The 21127-nt window shown below is 33.1% G+C and overlaps 1 protein-coding gene across 1 annotated transcript in view; it reads right to left on the reverse strand.

Moving 5' to 3' along the window:
- Nucleotides 1-316: 316 nt before the first annotated feature.
- Nucleotides 317-21127, reverse strand: part of LOC149773984 (low-density lipoprotein receptor-related protein 2-like) — an 88451-nt gene continuing 67640 nt past the window's right edge. Inside the window, exons 7-19 of the mRNA XM_089945930.1 lie at nucleotides 17818-17968; nucleotides 17197-17334; nucleotides 16523-16631; nucleotides 16004-16172; nucleotides 15556-15681; nucleotides 15018-15251; nucleotides 13159-13354; nucleotides 11532-11659; nucleotides 8184-8343; nucleotides 5316-5428; nucleotides 4751-4876; nucleotides 4489-4597; nucleotides 317-3076 (exon numbers count right to left, since the gene is read on the reverse strand). Coding sequence (XP_089802056.1) covers nucleotides 2872-3076; nucleotides 4489-4597; nucleotides 4751-4876; nucleotides 5316-5428; nucleotides 8184-8343; nucleotides 11532-11659; nucleotides 13159-13354; nucleotides 15018-15251; nucleotides 15556-15681; nucleotides 16004-16172; nucleotides 16523-16631; nucleotides 17197-17334; nucleotides 17818-17968 — 1964 coding nt within the window. The 3' untranslated portion in view covers nucleotides 317-2871. The remainder of the gene's footprint in view (nucleotides 3077-4488; nucleotides 4598-4750; nucleotides 4877-5315; nucleotides 5429-8183; nucleotides 8344-11531; nucleotides 11660-13158; nucleotides 13355-15017; nucleotides 15252-15555; nucleotides 15682-16003; nucleotides 16173-16522; nucleotides 16632-17196; nucleotides 17335-17817; nucleotides 17969-21127) is intronic.

Consider the following 21127-nt stretch of genomic DNA (forward strand, 5'->3'; position numbering starts at 1 on the left):
TTTACAAAAAACGAGATGCTGACACTTGCATCCTCATTATGTCTCCACCGTGTCCTTTATCTTCTATGTGTGTACGACAAGGTAGTTGGATCATCCCCGTCAGTTTTGCTTTTAAATAGAAGTACTTATCAGGTCTGCTTACATCCAATAAATGGGCATTCGGTGGTGAATTGAATGTACATGGTCGACAGGAGTGGTTTTAATTTGCCTCCCTTTTATCTTAATATTTCAGGTAATAGGCAAATGATTGTATGCATGAATTAAACAATAATAAATACAGCTAGTATAATCTTAGAGGAAATGAGAAGAGAATATATATTTTTTATCTAATTTATTGAAATACAGCATTACATTGTCATCTAGCCTCCAATTTATTCTAAAGTCACAGTTAAAACTAACTTGCTCCTTTTGAGAAAAAAAATACATATCTGTTTTTATAAAAATCTACATCTACGACAATGACAAATATATAGATTGTTACCTATGAGTGTACTGTTGCATAAACAAAAATATGACAAATTTGAAAGATACGATTATTATAAATTGAATACAATGAAAAGATAACCTTTTCTCTCGGTATGTGTATTGATATTAATATAAGCTGGATGTTGTTAGATGATAATATCATCAGAAAGGCAAAACCCAAAACTATTGACATACCACAAACGATATACATCTATGGGATGTTGATTAAGGGGATTTTGTTGAATACAAGATCCAGACAGGAAGCTAAGGGAACGTTCATTGTATACAAGTGTTGCATGTCAGCTCCTCTCCATTTTGTCTTTGCCGAAAGTATAGGCATTCTAAGATTTTGTTTTTGTAGATAAAATCATAGTTGTTATTGCAATTATTCGTAATTAAGTGTTAGATTATTTGGAGATAGATAAAACACTATTTAATATGCAAATCATATCAAGTATTGTTTGCAATCTTAACAATATAGTAAACGGCTGATGTGTTCCACGAAATGGTAAAGTATCAATATGATACACATAAACGAGAAAAGCATGTTTATTAATGTGTCAAGTAATAATCTTAACATAAGTTTTGAACACTTTGCTATCTACAAATAAACGTCTGATCATACTGTACTATTAAAGCAATTTATTAAATATCAGTCCTAATAGAATTAAGGAAAAAAGTGCCGAGATTGTGAAGAATAACGATGTGAATTTGACTAATAGAATTCAAAATACTATTAATTGGTCACACTTATACACAGGCAATTAAAATAATCTAATTCATCAACTTGTCGAATGATATACATCCGAAATTTCCAACAAAACAGTACCATACATTTTATTTAAGAGAGAGAGAGAGAGAGAGAGAGAATATATGTATGTGCTTATGTTACTGACTGTTTGTATCACTTGATCCTGACCAGATGACAATGAAGAAAGCAAGACGTTCTTCATGTATAGGATTTCCAAACGTAACTACCGTAACACTTTTTAATTGATATGCTTTAGTCTTAAACGTATGCCTTTGTATAAATCTATAATTATTTACAAGGTTGAAAAGGCAGATGTGTCGGTCAGATGTGTCACTCACTAATCAGTACCCTTTGGGCTTTGTCAATTTTTCATTTCGAATTTCAGAAAGTGTCTGAGGGGAACAATGGAAGTGATTACATTTTATAAGCGCGCTATTTACAGTTCTGCAAAAATATTTACTTGGATGTTACTGAAATGACCTTCTAAAAAGCGTTTCCTACATTCCAAGTTTTAAGTAGCACTCCATGAGAAACATCGGTCATCTATAGATAAGGAGATTTCTACATTAGAACTGGTTTCTTCAAGAAATATTAGCTGAATAGCTTTTAGATTCAAGATAGTTAATGTGTGAACTCAGCTTAGAATATAAAAAGCATATGTATATATATATATATATATATATATATATATATATATATATATATATGGCGAATAACAGTCCTTTCAAGTGCACTGGATCCAGCAAGGGATCAAACAAATAAAACAAAAACCGTTATGTTTGCTAAACGTTACATGTCTGTTTCTACAGGAATTAAATCTTTAAATTTATTATACTTCAACTAGCTTATTTCAACTTGTTGAGGATGCTGGAAAATATGTTTTATTGACCTAGAAATTATTTAAAGGGAAATGTGTCGGCTGCAAAAGATAATTTTATTTGTGCATAGCTGTCTTATTCCAGTCTTCTTGTTTTTAACCGCTTGGTTTCAATGTTCTCAGGCGGTTTATCCAGTAGGATTCATTTTCTTTCCTGGTTTTGGAACTTCAGTTGGGGTTGTGAGCAATTACGATGAGTGTCATATCACTGAAAGTGTGGCGAGGGGAGGAAAAGTGTTCTGCGACCAGGCTTCTGTTCAGCTTCTTTGTTATCCAATCAGATCTATCAAGGTTAATCCTTCAGTGTAGATTTTCAGTTTTCCGACATACAGAAGGCTACAGATCGTGCATGTGATGTGATAAATTACATCATGTTTTGCACATTGATATATATATATATATATATATATATATATATATATATATATATATATATATATATATATATATATATATATATATATATATATATATATATATATATATATATATATATATATATAATATCAAAAGACATTTTGTTGTTAGGTACTGTACATGAAGGTTAGGATCTGTTTCGGAAGTAACAAAGCTAATTATTGAACAATCAACACATATATAGTTATCTTTTCAAATCTTAATCTTGTTAATTATTCATCTTTCTAATCATGTTTTTTACGTATTTGTAGTGTATTATGGCCGCATATTTTGAAAATGCTAGTATTCTGTTGAACCGTTTGTCACCAGTTTAGATGCCTAGTTGTTCTAAGCTTATTTTCGATTTGGTAAAACACTGATCTCACTGGTTTTGTGGGGAATCAGATTCAGTAGGTTCGTCAGTTGTTTGAGTATATTCAATTCCCACATCGTCTTCAAGAAATTCATCGTTTTCAAAGCTAATGGCTGGAAATGTGTCATATTGCTTTGTATCTGGATCTGGATTGATGAGTGGTTTTGTTTCATCTGGTTTTAGAGGCTCTGATTCTTCGGGTTTGGATCTACGTCTGAAAGATAGAGCAATTAATATTATTTGTGCCAGTTACAATTACAAATGGCTAATAATAATATTATCAGTACCAATCTTATCGAAATCATTATTGCTTAAAACAAACAGACACACACACACACAGACAGAAGGTTGTACTTAAAACAAGCCTTTATAAATACTCATTTAAATACATTATAGATAGTACAACCCTGAAACATAGGAAAAGTTACATATTTAATGCACAACAAAAATATAAGTATTATATCTATTGCGTCGGGTATTAAAGATCTATTATTGTCCTTCACATTCGGTCAGGAAATAATATCTACAAAATGGCGTGAAACCCACAACAACGACAACAACAATATATGTGAGATCCCATATTAACTCTTCTACCTACATCAAATATGCAAAATTAAATTATATAATTACTAGTCAGGAATTTACAATTCTAGTTGCTCGACTTAAAGGCCAAGTTCAATTTGGCTCGGGGAAGTTAAAATTTGCAAGGCTTATGCCTGTGGGAAATTACAAACTTTGGAGAAGGGGTACACGATACTAGACACTTTAGGTAACGTCGGTGGTTTGGGTAAAATTCAATAACTGTATAAGAGCAAATTATCTACAAGGAGTTTTGTTCTGTTCATAATGCTTTATATTCTGCAAATGTTATATCCTAAAGTCTTTTCACAATACAAATATGAACACCTTTATTTATATGTAGCGCATTCCATCTTGCTGTATACCTGGCTACAGTTTCTTTCATCTAGTGCATGTGTTATTTCTAACATGTTGACAATGTCAAGGCCAGTCTCGCATTTTCTCGCTTACATGTCGTAATAGGAATATTAGATATTTAAAGCAAGTTCTGTCAAAAAGGAATACATATTGTTATGTATATTTGATTTAATTTGACTGTTTGTTTGTTAGTTTGATTTTTTTTTATCCCATTACATGCTATTGTTATTTGTTTATTTATAACATAATTCCTTACTTTTTGCGACTAATTGGCAGCTGATATGATTGTGTTTGCTCGACTTGGGTGGAAAGTTGATAACGTCAAGAACGTTTCCCGATTGGGAATCAAGTTATTGTTTAACCAGGCTCTTTCCAGATTTCCTGGTAGCATGCGATCCATGCGTAGAGATTTCAGCAATCTTTGGAAGAAGAATAGCGTCATAACACCTCAGGTGGCAGTTAACAATTGAACAGAGATACCTTCTATATTTCTCCTACCCGTGCTTGGCGTATGTGAGAAAATAAAATCAAGGTCAGTATCCTGTGATCAAATAGTGTCGTTAGCAATGATTCTATAAGAAGAAAAATAGAAAGTTCAGACTAATGCGCTCTGTAGTGAGAGCAATCTTTCTCCATCGCCACATATAATGTTATGCATAGATTAATAATTGCAAGAAAGAAATTAAGTACCTTTTGCGCAACCAGCAGATGGTAAGGATAACAGCAGCAACGAATCCTGCCGAACATCCAGCAGCTATGAATATAATTATCTGTTTCTTGTTGTCTGAGGATGATGTAACTGTAAGAACCAAATAAATGCTATCACAAACGATGCATCAGAACGCAATGAGAAAAATAAGCAATCCGTGAAAAAGTCATGGAGAACTAAAGTTGACATCGTGAAACAATAGAAACGCTGCTGAAGCTGATGTAGAAACGCAGGCTTACTCACCATCAGAACACGTCTTTCCGTCTTCTAGGATCGTAAACCCGTCTTCGCATGCACAGATACTACCGTACGTTTTCGGTAAGCAAAACATGTTACAGTTGCCGTTGTTATACGAACAAGGAACATTTCCTGGCAACAAAAGAAAAGCTGATTATAATAAAAATACAATTTTTCATTACTAAATTTTGATCTTCACAGCAGTATAGATTTAGATATATAGACATTCTGACTTTGCTGCAAATGAAAACTTGAAAGTCATAAAATGATAACTGGAATCATTTTCTTGCTAGAGACATCACAGTAAAGTAAGTACAAAAAATAATATGGTCAAGACCATTAACTTTACTGCCAGGAATATTAAATGGATCCACAGCATACGATCTCAAAAAGAAATATAAACTTTGATCCAAATTAATTAGATACTATAAGAATAATCAATCATAGCTACAGTGAATTTATGCAAAATCATCAAGAATTGAACAGTAGTACCAATATACATTTAGCCAGATCTGTACATTTATTTCTAGTACCTTTCTAATTTGTCAGATTCACTAGATAACATACTTACGTGGTTGTCTATCGTCTTTGTAGATTTTCATAGCATCTATGAAACCAAGTTCAGGTTTTTCAAAGAGACGCACCCTTTCATGTGGCCTGGATAACGTCAGTTTTGTTATGTACCTGTGCGAAGAGAAATGCGCAATAAACCTCTATCTTCTTCACCTTTGCTCTTATTTGGCATTAAATCCAATTGGTAAGATACACATTTCATAACAGATTAAGAATACGTCCTTACTTAAATCTATGTAACAGCTATCGATTAATGTGATCATTTAACATAATATTTGTTGACTGTGCTACTGTATGAGTCATTCTCAACCAGCGTCAGTCAAATAGCAATCCTTAAGTAAAATGACGTAAAGAAGTTTATTGCCTAAATATGGATTCTTAAAAATAAGACTCAGACGTATACTAGAATGGGAATGCTGGGTTTTGTAATTATTCAAACAATGTTAAAATCTACGAATGAAGCAAATGATGAGTATTATATCTGATGATTGGAAAATACTTTATCCAGTCAAAGCAAGAACCATATAATGCGTCATCTCATTTCCATTTTATAGCTTATCACTTGTTTATTTTGCTGTCCGCAAACGTGTTTGTATGTTTCATAAGATTCTATATTCCTTACCAAGGAATAAATTATCGTTATTTATATTAGTCGATATTACAATCCATTCTGTGCTTTTCGTAGCTTTACTTTGCATACACTTGATTGTTTAAGTTTCCGCGTATTCTGCTCTTTCTCTTACGATAGACGACTTGTTGAGATTGGTATAAGAACATTGTTTTACTCATCGTCAACTTTCTTATCAGCTCTGGTTAATTCCGAAGATTATAAAAACATTCTCTGACCAGAACTCTACTCACGTTTGTGATGTCTGAATGACTAAATATAAAGCATAGACAATCAGGTATCATAATGTTGAATCATGTCTATGTTTAATGTAAACAAGAACACTACATAAAGGTGCGTGCATCCTTGACATCTTTGATCTGACGCCAAAACGATAAATACACATTGGTTACACATATATTTTATATTTGGCGTGAAAGTTTAAGCATCATCATTTTAAGTGTAGAACGTGCTTAGTTAGGATGTTCTTTTGTTGCAATTCAAACATGCATTCTCTCTCTTCCAATATTATCAAGAATATGTACACGAGAATGTAAAGCAAAACAAAGCAAAATTGTTACTTTTATGCAATTGTGTGGAATGTTAAGAGACATATATCAGTTCTAGCTAATCTCTATCAACGTATTCCTGAATATTCCAGATGTATATATTTCTCTAATATAACGATAATGCATTGGATTAGAAATCGTATTGATCTCTTTATAGCTCCGCATTTGAAATGTATACATTCAGATACAAGCTTGAAAACGAGGAAGCAGACATATTGTGTCTTGTTTCTTGAATTTCTTTACAATCAACAGATACACCATTTTTTTTTCTAATAAACGTCTTTTCATGATGAAAACTGATATTGTGCAAACATTCGTGATATCGAGCAAAGAAAGTACGAAAATGTTATTTCTGCTGAATTCTATGAACTGCTGAATGCATTACCTACAATTTAAACGTTGCAATTTAAAACGTTAAGTATATAGAAAAAACACATGTAACTACATTATATATTCTACATCATTATCTTCCTCAGCTGCTTCTAAGAGAACGATGTTAAATGAAACAAAATGCACGACGATATTTGAGAAGTGAAAGCAAAATGCGCACATACTATAAATGTATCTATCAATGCATATGCTTTCTATGTGAATGATCAAGTATGAATCATGTCTAAAAATTATAACTTGCTTTTAAATATAAAATAAAGTATAGATAAGCAAATTCTAGAAAGAATTTTGGATCTGAACTGTCGGTTATACTTTACTAGAGGAAAATCAGCTAGTAACAGGTCTGAAATATTTGATCTTTAAAACAACTGTATAACTAAAGCTTAGCTTGTCCTGAGTTTGATTATTATAAATAGTTTACCGATAGCATGATAAAACACGTGTCTGAAAAAAAACTATTCATGACATGTCGAAACATAAATCAATTATTACGACTTTATGGTCGTAAAATAAGTAATATAAAAGAGTGCAAAGCAACACGCTTTGTAAAATTCAACAAATAGTTTATTTCACTAGAATACAAAAGGACACAAACTTACGGTATTGATAATTAAATCCCAAAATAATCCCAGACATAGGAACACAAGTCCTAATTATGAAAGTTTGAAATAATCTTTAGTGGCTGTCCAAATTAAACCCAACGATAAAAGTGTGAACGTGTCGGTAATGACTCATAAAGTTCTGATGTACAAACAGTCTTTTTTTGGATCACAATAATACAATCCGAAAATAAATCCTTTTCTTTGTATTTCACTATAATGTTAAGTCTCTATTTCCAAGAATGTTTTCAAAGTACATTTTTATTTCAAGTAAAGAAATAATTTGACTAAATAAATTCCAGCCCAAATGAAATACCGGTCACACCAAGTATACAAATTGATTCTGCTAGATCTTAAAGCACGAATGAATAATTTTCCGATTTACAAGATTTTATAGTCCTCTACTTGACCTCTGATCACAATTAATATTTTTTAATAAAACTATTACCTAATGGAAAATAACCTGTCATAAACATAAACAGGGTTACAAAAAAAAGTGCTTTTTATTATTAGAAATCTATTACTAAAAGTATAATTTAATGAATATGTCAGGTACGCAACGTATATTTATAGGTAAATACCCAAAACCCAAATTCAGCATGTTTATCTCTTTTAATGATTGAACAGCTGGATATTGAACTTGCATAAATTCCGTTTTGTCTTTAACTTTGAACATATTATCATTATGTAGATTTTCTTACGGTCGATTCAATGCAGTGTAGTAAAGATATCCGGCGTTGTCAATGGAAATGTCCATTAAGTGTGCACCTGCATCAGCGAATATCCCCGTTTTGTCACTTCCATTCAAATAGCAAGATTGAACACTGTCTGTGGATCCATCAGACCAGTACAGTCGGTCCGCTAGTATATATATATATATATATATATATATATATATATATATATATATATATATATATATATATATATATATATATATATGTGTGTGTGTGTGTGTGTGTGTGTGTGCATGTGTGTGTGTGTGTGTGTGTGTGTGTGTGTGTGTTTGAGAGAGAGAGAGAGAGAGAGAGAGATCACGTGTACATGCCATTACTTTCGCTCTAGTCTTTCTACACTGTACATGAAAAGGAAACCAAACAGTCTAGCAGCAACGTCAATAATAATAATAATAATAATAATGTCAATAAGATCTTGTAACGACAAGTAAAAAAATAATAAACTAAATGAACGAATGATTGAATTACGTATCATGGATTCTAAACGCATCACAATTGTATTCGAGTGTGGATACACGTTTTGGGGTTCTTGGATTCAAATAATTGGATTCTGTGCTTCTGCGAGGCATATCCTATAAGATTCCTTTTTCTTTCCTGGTTCTGATTCAAGTTTTAGGTAACCGCAGTTTGCTTACTAAGAATAAACGGATCGCCAGGGTGAAGGACACTTTTATACTATTCCGTCCAGCCTAATATTGCAAGTTCAACCAATGCTGTCTTCTGTGTGTATGTCCTTCATCGTTCTGTTTCGCACTTGCAGTCAGCAAAACACGTTATAGTCAAAGGCACAAAAGCAGCTGAAGTGTTTTGCGTTTTATACAGGTCTTTTTCTATTTGCAATACAGTTAAATCTATTCCTGATACGCCTAATTCATTGTTACATAAATACTTGAAAGGACTGTCATTGCTCTTTTTATACAGCAAGTCTAGAAAATACGGATGATTTCAATTAAATAATAATAATAATCTACATATATCCGAGGACTAAATATTCAAGAAGAAATTCAAGGATTTATAAAATAATTATGAAAATAGACTGCTAATGATCGTTAGGTATTACTGTTACGCCAATAACGAGAGAGAGAGGGGGTGGGTGGGAGAGATTCAGTCTGAATGACCTTTGATGCAATGCATGAATGAACAGCCTCCTTTTTACACATATTTTCACTCTGTATAATATTGTCTTATCCTGCAATGGAAATTTAGTGAAACACATCCGATTTTAAAATGAATCTATATCCTTATTTTCTGGTAGAATATAAGACCGATGGGCCACAAAATCTTCGCAATATTCATGACATTGTACATTTCAAATGCACCCGTCTCCATGGCAACAATATAGAGTAAACAAAATAATAATGACCAAACATTGTCAGAATTGTTTTAGCTGATCTTTTCATAAGTGGATGTTCAATTTTTTACTGATGCATTGCGTCATTTTTGTATTGCCAATAGTTATAGGTGTTTGCATGGTTGCATAACATTTCATCTTCGTTAATAAATTTAGTGGGGGCCCCGAGTGGCCGAGTGGTCTGAAGCGCTCTCCGTTACTGATCACTGCCTTCTCACCTCTGTCTGCGCCGGTTCGAGTCTCGGATTCAGCCAATGTGGGTATATGAGAAAGCTTGCAAGTAGCTTCCCGTGGGTCGGTGGTTCTTTCCGGGGTTTTCCCGGGTTCTTCCTCCACCATTAATCTTGGCCGCCATGATAGCCTATCGTGTGCTGAAAAATGGCGTTAAACCCAACAACAACAACAACAACAACAACAATAAATTTATTTTCATTACGCTGAACGAGAATCACCCATGTATCATCTAGGTAGTAACGTGTATTAGTGTGCGGTGCTCAGGTTTCAGTCGGGCAGTAAACGACATGTCAAATCTTCGATAAATGTTGAAATAATATTCTGTTTCGGTTATTTCAGTTGTGTTATTTATACCACATAACAGAGCGCGCAGACCAAGGGGCAGTGCAGAACTAACCGTTTGAAGCTAACCTAATCCCGTTCGACTCTGACTGAGTCTTAGGCAAAGGAAAGTGGAAAACCCATTAGCATAACACTACTCTTCCACTAAACATGCCCGCAGCGACATTACGCTCACTGCTATTGCCTGCAACCGCAGCTGGAGTACCAAAACCAGGAATGGAAAGGAATCTTCTGGATGTTTCGCCTGAGATTACTGTAATCATGCGGCCTAAATCGAAATTACTCCAAAGCAGACACCCTCTTACAAATAATATATAATACTAGTATCATCTTTCTAGAGCCCATATTATCCAGTTAAATAAATGATTCGTCAAGAACAAAAACATCAAGTGAAACGAAGGGTATTGCTCAGTTAATAGCGGTTGTTTGTAGTGACGATGGAGGAGGGGTCGGTATACCATTTCAATGGAATCCACTGTATATACATGCGCAGCTTAAATGTTACATTATAGAAGTACATAAACGCAAAATGTGATCATAAACCATTCTCCCAGATGACGTATTTTATTCAACTACAGCATATTTACGAGGTAATTATGGGATGCAATTCCGACTCAGAATGAACTTTGTTGATGTCTTTTGCACTCCACTGTTCCGAATCAGATAATACAAATATACGGTCACAAATAAATTACAGTATATATGGGTAATTCTGCATCCAATAAACATCCTTTAAATCGAATATCACAACAATGTAATGGTTACTTGTGAAACTGACACTTTAGGGTAAATATATATCTTCTAATGTATTCTAACCGGTATTGAACTAAACAATGTGAAATCACACGCATTGGACAGCCTGTGTTGAATCCTGATTTTGTCTGTGTAAAATATTATGTTTAGTCAGAAAGACTTTTTGTTCTTTGATTAATAATTTGTAAAATAAAAAATATGTAATCTACCTTTAAACGTTAATACTGTTAGTTCATCCTATTGTACGCACAACAAATGATCGACTTCAGTCAGACGGAACGAAATGATCCGATATCGTTGCTCGCTAAATAATTTTCACTCGGATAACAACAATATGATAAAAATAATCGAAATAAGTCATGAATTGATATTAAAGTTTATGAAAATAATTGGATGACTCTTTGCTTTTGCTCGCCAAGGATAGCAAAAGCTGCACATTATTCAACCCGTTTCATAAATTCAATATTAAATCACTTCGCATTTGAGAACCTCTCTCTCTCTCTCTCTCTCTCTCTCTATCTATCTATCTATCTATATATATATATATATATATATATATATATATATATATATATATATATATATATATATATATATATATATATATGAGAGAGAGAATGGAACATAGGTACCTAAATAGTCTATTGCCAGACCATTTGGCATCAAGACGTCATCACTCATAAATATGATGCTATTTTGTCCATCCATATCAGCCTGGCCAATGTGAGGATGAACCCCATGGTCAGTCCAGAACATTATCCTGTCGAGATAAGATACAAAGATATATATATATATATATATATATATATATATATATATATATATATATATATATATATATATATATATATATATATACTTTTGTCATGTTTAAAATTATAACGATTTCGCTACTTATTATTAACTAGGCAGTAATTTGTTTTTCTCGTTCTTATGGCGCGTGGAGAATAAAACCGTGTGTGTGTGTGTGTGATTTGGATTTTTAACGTAGCTTGAACAATTTTTCAGTCATATCGCTACGATGTCGGCAGTGTGACAGTTTATAGTGATGTTAAGCACATGTAACATGATGTCCCACCCAGTCACATTATCCTGACACCAGGCCGACCAGCCCTAACACTGGCCTCTTAATGCTGAGCGCCAAGCTTGGCAGCTGTTAGTACCATTTTTGTAAGTCTTTGGTATGATTCGGCCGGGGATCGAACCCACCAACCCCCGCATCCGAGGCGGACGCTCTAACCACTATGCCACCGGAGCGGCCTAAAGAATAAAATTATAAGTTCAACTTTTAAAAATATCACAATTTACATGTATAAAACATATTCCAGAAAACCTCATGGCATCATAAATGATTTAATAACTTTGTGCAGAGGGCAATCGTAACGCCCATGGCATCCGATTAGATTTCAAAATCATTTGACAACACTATTCTATAGTTTGGTTAAATATAACAATTTGGTCATCCAATCAATTCAAAATTACTTTTCTTCTCCTCTCAAAATAAATGTATGAATATCGTTGAAAACTTTCTCTCATTTGCTGGCCAAGGGTTCGAACCCCGACCGAGTCATACCTAAGACTTCTAAAAATGGTACTAACAGCTGCCACGCTATGCTCTCAGTATTAAGAGGTTAGTATCAGGAATGGTCGGCCCGGTGTCAGGCGAATATTACAGGGTGGTACATCATGTTACGTGTCTGCAACATGACGTCCCAGTGCTAGGCATCACTATAAGCTGCTACACTGCAGACATCGTAGCGATTTCGCTCCAACATTGATAAAGTTACGCCAAAAATCCAAACTACACGTACATGCTAGCCAAGGTTCGCGAAATATAATTTTATTGGCTTCTATCATAAATTTCATTATATATATATATATATATATACATATATATATATATATATATATATATATATATATATATATATATATATATATATATATATATATATATATATATATATATATATATATATATATATCGTTGATAATTCTTAATAGAGTATTTGCTCGTAATATTTAAGGCTTCGCAAGACATGAAATAGTTTACTAATTCCGACGTCAAATTACAAGAGTTTAGGATTCTTGGATACAATATTTCTTAATACTTCCCCTACAAAGTGTTCGAGTTTCCAAAAGAAAGTTGCTTCTTCTACTTTTTATATATACCTATAATCGTTTCTATAAGTATCTATATTAATACGTCAGCATGAAGGATTGGCTTTGAATTGGACGATTGAAATTAAAACAAGCTACCCTTTAGACGGATGTACAACGATGGCTCTCGGCTTGTCAAGTCCTGTTAGGAGTCTTTTGTGAAGTCCGTTAATAGAAAGGACGGCAATGTATCCGCCAAGAAGGCTTGTGGAGTCATTTAAGCTACCAGCTGTATAATAAATGTTTCCCGTTGAAAAGTCGATATCAAACCTTTCTGGAAAGGCATTGTATTGGTCTGTAAAAAATAAGAACATGACGCCAATTTAAAAAGAAATGTTTATTATTTAAATGTCGGCAGATGACATATACTACTTGTATTACTATCGATATCTTTTCTTGGGTTTTATTTTTGCAGTGAGTTAAATTATTGGCGGCGATTATATATGACGCATATTTTATGAGTCAAAAAGTAGGTTATGTATACCTAATTTGTATTGTTTGTTGGCTTTTCTCCATGATGATAGTTTACGTATATGTTATTGAGTGGTTGACCACTAATTGAGTTTATGACCTACCTGACTAATGCATTGCTATTTTGTAAACAAAATATTATATAGCTAATATTTTTATATGATTTTAGATTATATTTTAAACTCATTGTAATTAGGAGGTAAACATGTTTACTTGGATCTGAATTTAGGGACTTGGTATTCCCCTGGGAAAAACGTAGTCAACTTGCCACTTCCCAGTTAACGTTGTAAAATGCAAGTCAAAATACCTTACATTGTTTACGAATTTGATGGACAATTTCATCATGAATATTTTTTTAGCATCTGATTATTGCGAAATAGGTCAGGTGGTTAGGAAAGCAAGAAGTTGTTTGCTTTAGAAATACTTGTTTCATATCTTAATATCAATTTTAGTGGAATCAATTTGTATTTCAGTTAATATTTCAGAGGATTTATTTATTTAAATTATTCAATGGAATTAAGAAGTTGACATTATTACTTTTTGTTGGATTTAATGTCAACTCATTCAAGAACATTTTGGATTATATTATTGTGATACATCAAGACTGTTGGTACTACTTGCACATCAGCACATTCGATATTGGAATTCAGTCGCACAAGAATTGTGATAGAAAGTTTAGAAGTATTTGGGACTTAAAATAACAATAAAATACGTTCTTTTAAAATTTTCACTTTATATTCTATGGAAATAAATTATGTTTTGAAACAGACAAAGCTTGTTGGTTTCTGCTTATTTCGTTACTTCGTTTAAGACCGTCGATTCCTAACAGGTTCTATAAACTAATATAGTCACTGCGATTATTTTTTGCAGCTATTGATTTTGTTTTACATACATATAACCAAAATTAAATAAAATATATGCACCATGAAATATCCTTTTTCTATATGTATACGTCTTCATAACATGGAATTGAACACTCTGATATAAATATATAATTTGCTGCAATATTTGTGTTTCATGACTATACTAGAAATACATTCTGACCTCATAAAAGCTTCTTTTTCAAAATGTGACCGTGACCTTTATATACATGTTTTACATTATTTTTTTATTTTATAAAACGTGAAATCATGTAAACTGTTCGAATTTATTTTTGCATGTCTGAGGAGAAAACACGATTGATAATGATATTTAGTATTGCAGTGCTAGTAAGTTTAAATCCAACATTAGTCTGGGGTGCCTCTAGATAATATTCTCATCTTTATCCCAAAACACCCCACGCATCCAAAAGCGTGCAATAACCTCAGTAATATTTCAATTGTAGAAGGTGCCGTGGTCTCCAAGATTTAATTACTTTTGTATGATTTTGTTACCGGGTGGGTACAATTTTTATGTTCTTCTACATTAAGTGCGTAACCCTCCCGATTTCTTCGGATTCAGACTTTCTTGGACTTGACGCCCAAACCCCCTTACTCACTGGTACCTACCTCCTGTTCTAAAAATAAACAAATCGATTGAGCCATCTATTCTCGCACTGACTATCTGTTGTTCTCCGGACGACCCCCACACAACAGTTTTTCTTGTATGGTCATATGCTACTCCTGTTGGTCCTTTGATCGTCTTGTTGATCACAACCTCGGCATCACCAGTGTCCAGGGAGAGTTGATATAACATGTCATTAGTCCGGTCCGATACTAACAGAAAGTTACTGAACACTGGAGCTGTATTAAAAAATGTAAAAAGCAAACACGCTTTACATGGATTAGTCTTGCAATGTTATCTTTCTTATATATATATATATATATATATATATATATATATATATATATATATATATATATATATATATATATATATATACATATAAACTTGTGGGTAATAGAGAAGTTACATGGTCGAAACGTTGTCTGATAAGTGCTTAGATATATCTTAAGTTCGCTAACTCTTAGAACAAAGTTACTGTTTTATGTAAATCATGAAAGGTACGTCAACTCGTTGATGAGAACGTTAATATTTGATACTCACTGAAAACGCATGTCTTTCCGTCGGGAGTGACCTGATGAAATCCAAAGCGACATCGACACATTTTTTTATACGGGCCCGTAGGAATACAGATCTGCTCACATCCGCCATTCTGCTCGTCACATGGCCCTATAGATTTAATTTTTTTACGTTAAAATATGCATAATGTTCCAAAACGGAGACCAAATACGCCATCTTTGTAGCTTCTATTATCACACATTGTATTTACAAAATGTCAAATATTCCAAGACAGATGCTAAATATTCATAAACTCTATACGAGCCAATTTTATATATATATATATATATATATATATATATATATATATATATATATATGTATATATATAACGCTTTTGGAAACTGCATTTTACTGATATTGTATGGAAAAGAAACATCCATCTGTGGGATAAATGCGTATAGGAATACATGAACTTGATTTTGTAAATCACCTTTCCTGATGGGCTGTAGACTTTCATCGAACACCTTCACATCTGTAATTTTTCCTACGAAATGGAAATTTTCGTCCTTTTTCTCTGTTAAATTAGGATCCTCTATTGCAAAGGTTTTTAAAGATGACTGAAAATTCCAGGAAATTTGGTAGTTCAAAAGCAAATATCCCTGAAACAATAAATTTGAAATACGTTATTTATAAATACTGAATGATTAATGATGAATGATTCAATATAACGTAGAACAAATACAGCGTTTTAGTTTTACAAAACTTTACTAACTCTCGAAACAATTAAATTAAAATTGTGAAGATTAGCCGACTAAGGGTACTCGATGTAAAAATGTTGTCATGCAATGAGATACATTAAAGTCTTAGACCATTTCTGCCATTTATCTTTCATAGTTTTAGGATAGATTATTTCCTTTTTTAATGTATCTGTCAATTCTTTGTCAACAACCATAAGGTATCACCACAAACGTACATCACGACCGTTTACGAATGAAGAATAGCTACTCACTTTGTATATATAGACACCTTCAGTATTACTTGGGGCATTGGCTAGGACTCTGACATCCGAACCATCTAAGTTACAACTTCTAATATATGTGTTGTCTACAAAATACACTCTGAAAAAAATATAAAGCAAAGGTGCAATGGAAATATAAACATGGAGAAATTATAACGTTTGGGCTTTTGTCAAATTTTTTACTTTCTCCAGAACGAAGCACAATAATATGTACTATCTTTGCGTAAATGTCTATCAAACTGTAAATAAATAAATATCTGGTATAAAAGATATAGCTTAGGGAAGCTGGATAGAGCTAATTTGTCAATGCCAATCATTTAACAAAGTGCTTGCAAAATTAATTTATCTGGAGGCAACAAAATATCGGTTCTGCTTCTTAACAAACGAGAACTATTTATAAAGTGATTAAAATTAAATTGGGTCATAATATATATATATATATATATATATATATATATATATATATATATATTATAAGCTTATAAACATTTCAGACTTGCATGGGACTAGCAAATCCGATGCAACATTTAGTTGTGCAAAACACAATAATATGTAATAAATGATTGCAGCGTTCTTGCAGCGCAACGATAGTCGACAATCATTTGTCACCAGCAGAGAAAGTATAGGATTTTTATGTAATGTACGGCCCAATGAAACTAAAATACCTTTGATTGCTTGGATCAATGCCGATTGATGCAAGGTTTGAATCAGAACTGAATTCGGCTACCACTCTTCTGTCAATGCCTTGAAAATTTGAGGACTCGATCGTATAAAGGTAGGATCCTGACACCCAGAGCAAACGCCTGGAATTGAAGATGCAAATCTATTTCAAATTAATATTACCGGTAGTTTTAGTTATAATGCTTACATATAATATTTGTACCTTTGTCTTTATTCGGGGTACATTTTATTATCGTGATTATGACAAAAAGGATAAAGTAGTCCTGAGTAAAATATATTCCGTCATTCTAAACATTATGTTCAGTAGAAAACATCGTTCATCGTGTAGAATGGTTATAATGTTTTCCTTGTGCATTATCAGAAACTAAGCGGTGCAAGGTGTTTGGATATGTCACCCAAGCTGTCGATGTAGTATAAATAAAATAAATAAATAAATAAATAAATAAATAAACAAACAAACAAACAAACAAATACATAAATAAATTAATAACTAATCATCAAGAAACAAAAATAAACTCTTTTAGCCGACCTGTCTCAAAAGTAAAAGAAAAAAAAAGCATGCAGACATATTGTATGCAACTGTGTATGAGATAATATTCCATTAACTTTCTGAAGTCAAAGTTAAAAGTCGTTGTGGGGAATCTAAACCAGAAAGAATCGTAAACAGGATAGGTTTATTCCAGGATATAACATTTATGTTCCCAGTGTCTTTCTCACTCCAGTATATGTTTTGCTCTATCCAATCAAACCCAAGACCTGCAGAAATAAGATTGGATTCTTTAGACAAATGTATTTTTTTAAACAATTTCCGCGGGTTTCTTTGGACAAATCATACTCATATGAAGTGATATGTATAACGAGATATCGACAATATGAAATTACACATACTATAAGAAAATTGTTTGTGAAATATAGTGGCCGAGTGATCTAAAGCACTCACCGTTACGGATCACTGCCATCACACCTCTGTGTAATTTTTGAGGTTGTGATTGAAATTTGTATAATTTTAATAACGACGATGATTGTTAAATTGTTTTTACTGTTTAATTCAAAATTGTATGCCTTAACAAAGACTATCATTGTTAGAGCTGTAATATCGTAAAACAAATCATCTGTAGAGATGACTAGCGTTATTATGTACTGCAGCACTTACACAGAAATATATGACTGTGCTTCGTCTATATTCTAATAAAGAAATGTAGCAAATACAGTACTTGTGTAAGAAAACTGAGCTACGCCAACAACATTCTCAGCCACTGACGTAACAAATTCATAATGAGAGAAACTAATTAGTCTGTACTGTAGGCAATTTATGACGAGACAAATTATGCTTGGAAGCTGAATGGGAAATGGAGGACTTTTCGCGGATTGCTGGTAATGTTTGAGGAGCCATCAGAATTCCAAGAACACGTAAATTGAAGTTTAATGTTATAAGCCATGACCTATTAAGGACAAAGCAAATGTCTGTCAGTATAGGAAAAACTATATATACAGTCCGCTCTCGACATCATTATCAGAAATTGCTGCGTTGCAGACTTCAGTTTCTGACTTCATTTTTCCAGATATGAGAACTGTGATGTGTTTTAGTCTAGGGATTTCTTCGGGGTATCTTAAAACATTGAGAAGAAATATATTTATAAAATATTTCATTCATTTTTGAAAACGTCTGTAATCTCTTATTATTATATGATATTAATTTTAAAATATAGTGTATCAAAAAAAAATGGTTTAAATTTATTTAGAATTTGGGTTAATTCATAATTTTAGGATTTATTTTTGTGAAATGGTTTGCTGTCAACTTCATGCTGCAAAATAATTAATTTAGAAACAAAATACCGGTTAAGTTACAGAAAGTAATATTTTGGTTTTTTAGAACGATCATTCGATAAAATGGTTTGACTGCAAATAAGTTTGCTACTTGTTTGCTACCTTTAATCCTTAAGTATTTTTGGATCATTGGAAATTTATTTGGCATTTAATTCCAAAATACTGTATAGAGATTGCATACTGTATGATTTGGTTAGCTTAAATCAATACTACATTTTTATTATATATCTTAGGTGTATAATTTTATTCGTGTGTACTTGTTCTATATTGAATGATGTTTACTTATAATACAGAATTTCTGCGCGGCATACCAGATTCTGACTTACTTTTCCAGTTCGAATCCAGTACCTCTCAACACACTAGGATGTAATACCCACATCACAGGAATAACACTGTCCGCAAACGAGGACAGAATGATGTCTTTCTTTCGTTCTTTATATCTGAGAGTTGTCCCATTAATAAATTGGGCATGAAAAGAGTTTTACTATTATTATGACCATTAGTAATCCCTTTCATAAAACAAGACATATCTCTAAATTGGTGTATGTTCATTGAAGACATAGAATCAAAATGAATCTAAATGAGTGACAAAATATTGTTTGAATTCGCCAACAGCTTCCATCCTAACTTCAGTTTTCGCCAGAGTCATCAAGCAGTTAGCGCATATTTAGTGACGATATTCAGTCGAAAAGGATCAATATGGATGACACAATGAGAATACTTTTGGAATTCTCTAACTTCCATTCAACCATTAAATTCACGTCGGAGTATTCAAACAACATCTTCTTAGATATCGATTCTGTCCGACCCGGATTGGAACATAGAAACTAATATTTATTTTGAACTCAAAGATTTTCACCAGTATATATTACGGAACAACTTCCACCCGCAGCACGAAATAAAACTAATATTCCATTGTTGAGACCAAACGCTTGTGGGGTCATCTGGCCATGTTTCAAAAAAAAAAACAAAAAAAAAAAAACACTTTAAAATCAGAAGATACAAAATGGGATACAATTGGTAGACTACTAACAAACAAGACTCGATAGAAGATCCGTCTTTAATAAAACCAAGATAACCAACAAGCTCGTCTTCTTCTGCTTACTTTCCACTCCAACGCATTAAACTTACAATAGAATGTTTAAAAATCTTAAGGACCTGCTGGACGTGTGCCTGTGTGTGTGTATGTGTGTCTGTGTGCTTGTATGTGTGTGTGTGTGTGCGTTTGTGTGCGCGTGTGTTTGTGTGTGTGCGTTCGTGTATATGTGTGTGTAAGTACGTGTGTATGTGTGTGTGAGCGCGCATGTGTGTGTGCATGTGTGTATGCATGTGTGCGTGTGTATGTGTTGGATATTTAACGTAGCTGTAAATAAAAAATCAGTCATATCGCTACGATGTTTGCAGTGTGGCAGTTTTAAGTGATGGCAAGCACTGAGGTATCATGTAGCAGACATATATCATTATATCCCAGTCACATTATCCAGACACAAGGCTGATTAGTCCTTATACTAACCTATTAATCCTGAGCACTAAGCGTCAGGTGCTATACCATTTTTATAACTGGTATGACTCGGGCGGTGTTTGATCCCACGACCTCTCGCATCCGAGGCGGACGCTCTAACCACTTAGGCTAATGGAGCGGTACTAGGACCTGCTGGTACCTGCCACGCAGCGTAAAAGGGATACAATTTCAAGCTATATAGACATTACTGTCTAATTTTTAAACATATGCCCTAGACAAAATCGTTCAGAAGTTCGACCACAAGAGTAAGCTTTGCTATCAAACATAGTTAGGATGTCGAACTAAAAAGTAATGCTCTCTCTTGACATGCAGGATCTATGACATCCACTATGTTGGTGAGACTATTAATTTAACAAAACGAATGAATAATCTCAAAACACCCATTCGCAACAAAATCAACGGAAAACTAACTAACTACAACTAAACTGGGCATTCAGTCGAGTCCCTCGAGATGTAATTTAACCAGGGTTGGATCGATATAAAACGCACACGTAACAAACGATTCAAGAAACTAAAATTGAAAACTCATGAGGAATTAGGCCTAAATGGAAATGTTTAACATTTCC

Source organism: Sinohyriopsis cumingii, unplaced genomic scaffold, assembly GCF_028554795.1.
Source record: "Sinohyriopsis cumingii isolate HCF-2022 unplaced genomic scaffold, ASM2855479v2 utg000488l, whole genome shotgun sequence".
Taxonomy (NCBI): Eukaryota; Metazoa; Mollusca; class Bivalvia; order Unionida; family Unionidae; genus Sinohyriopsis; species Sinohyriopsis cumingii.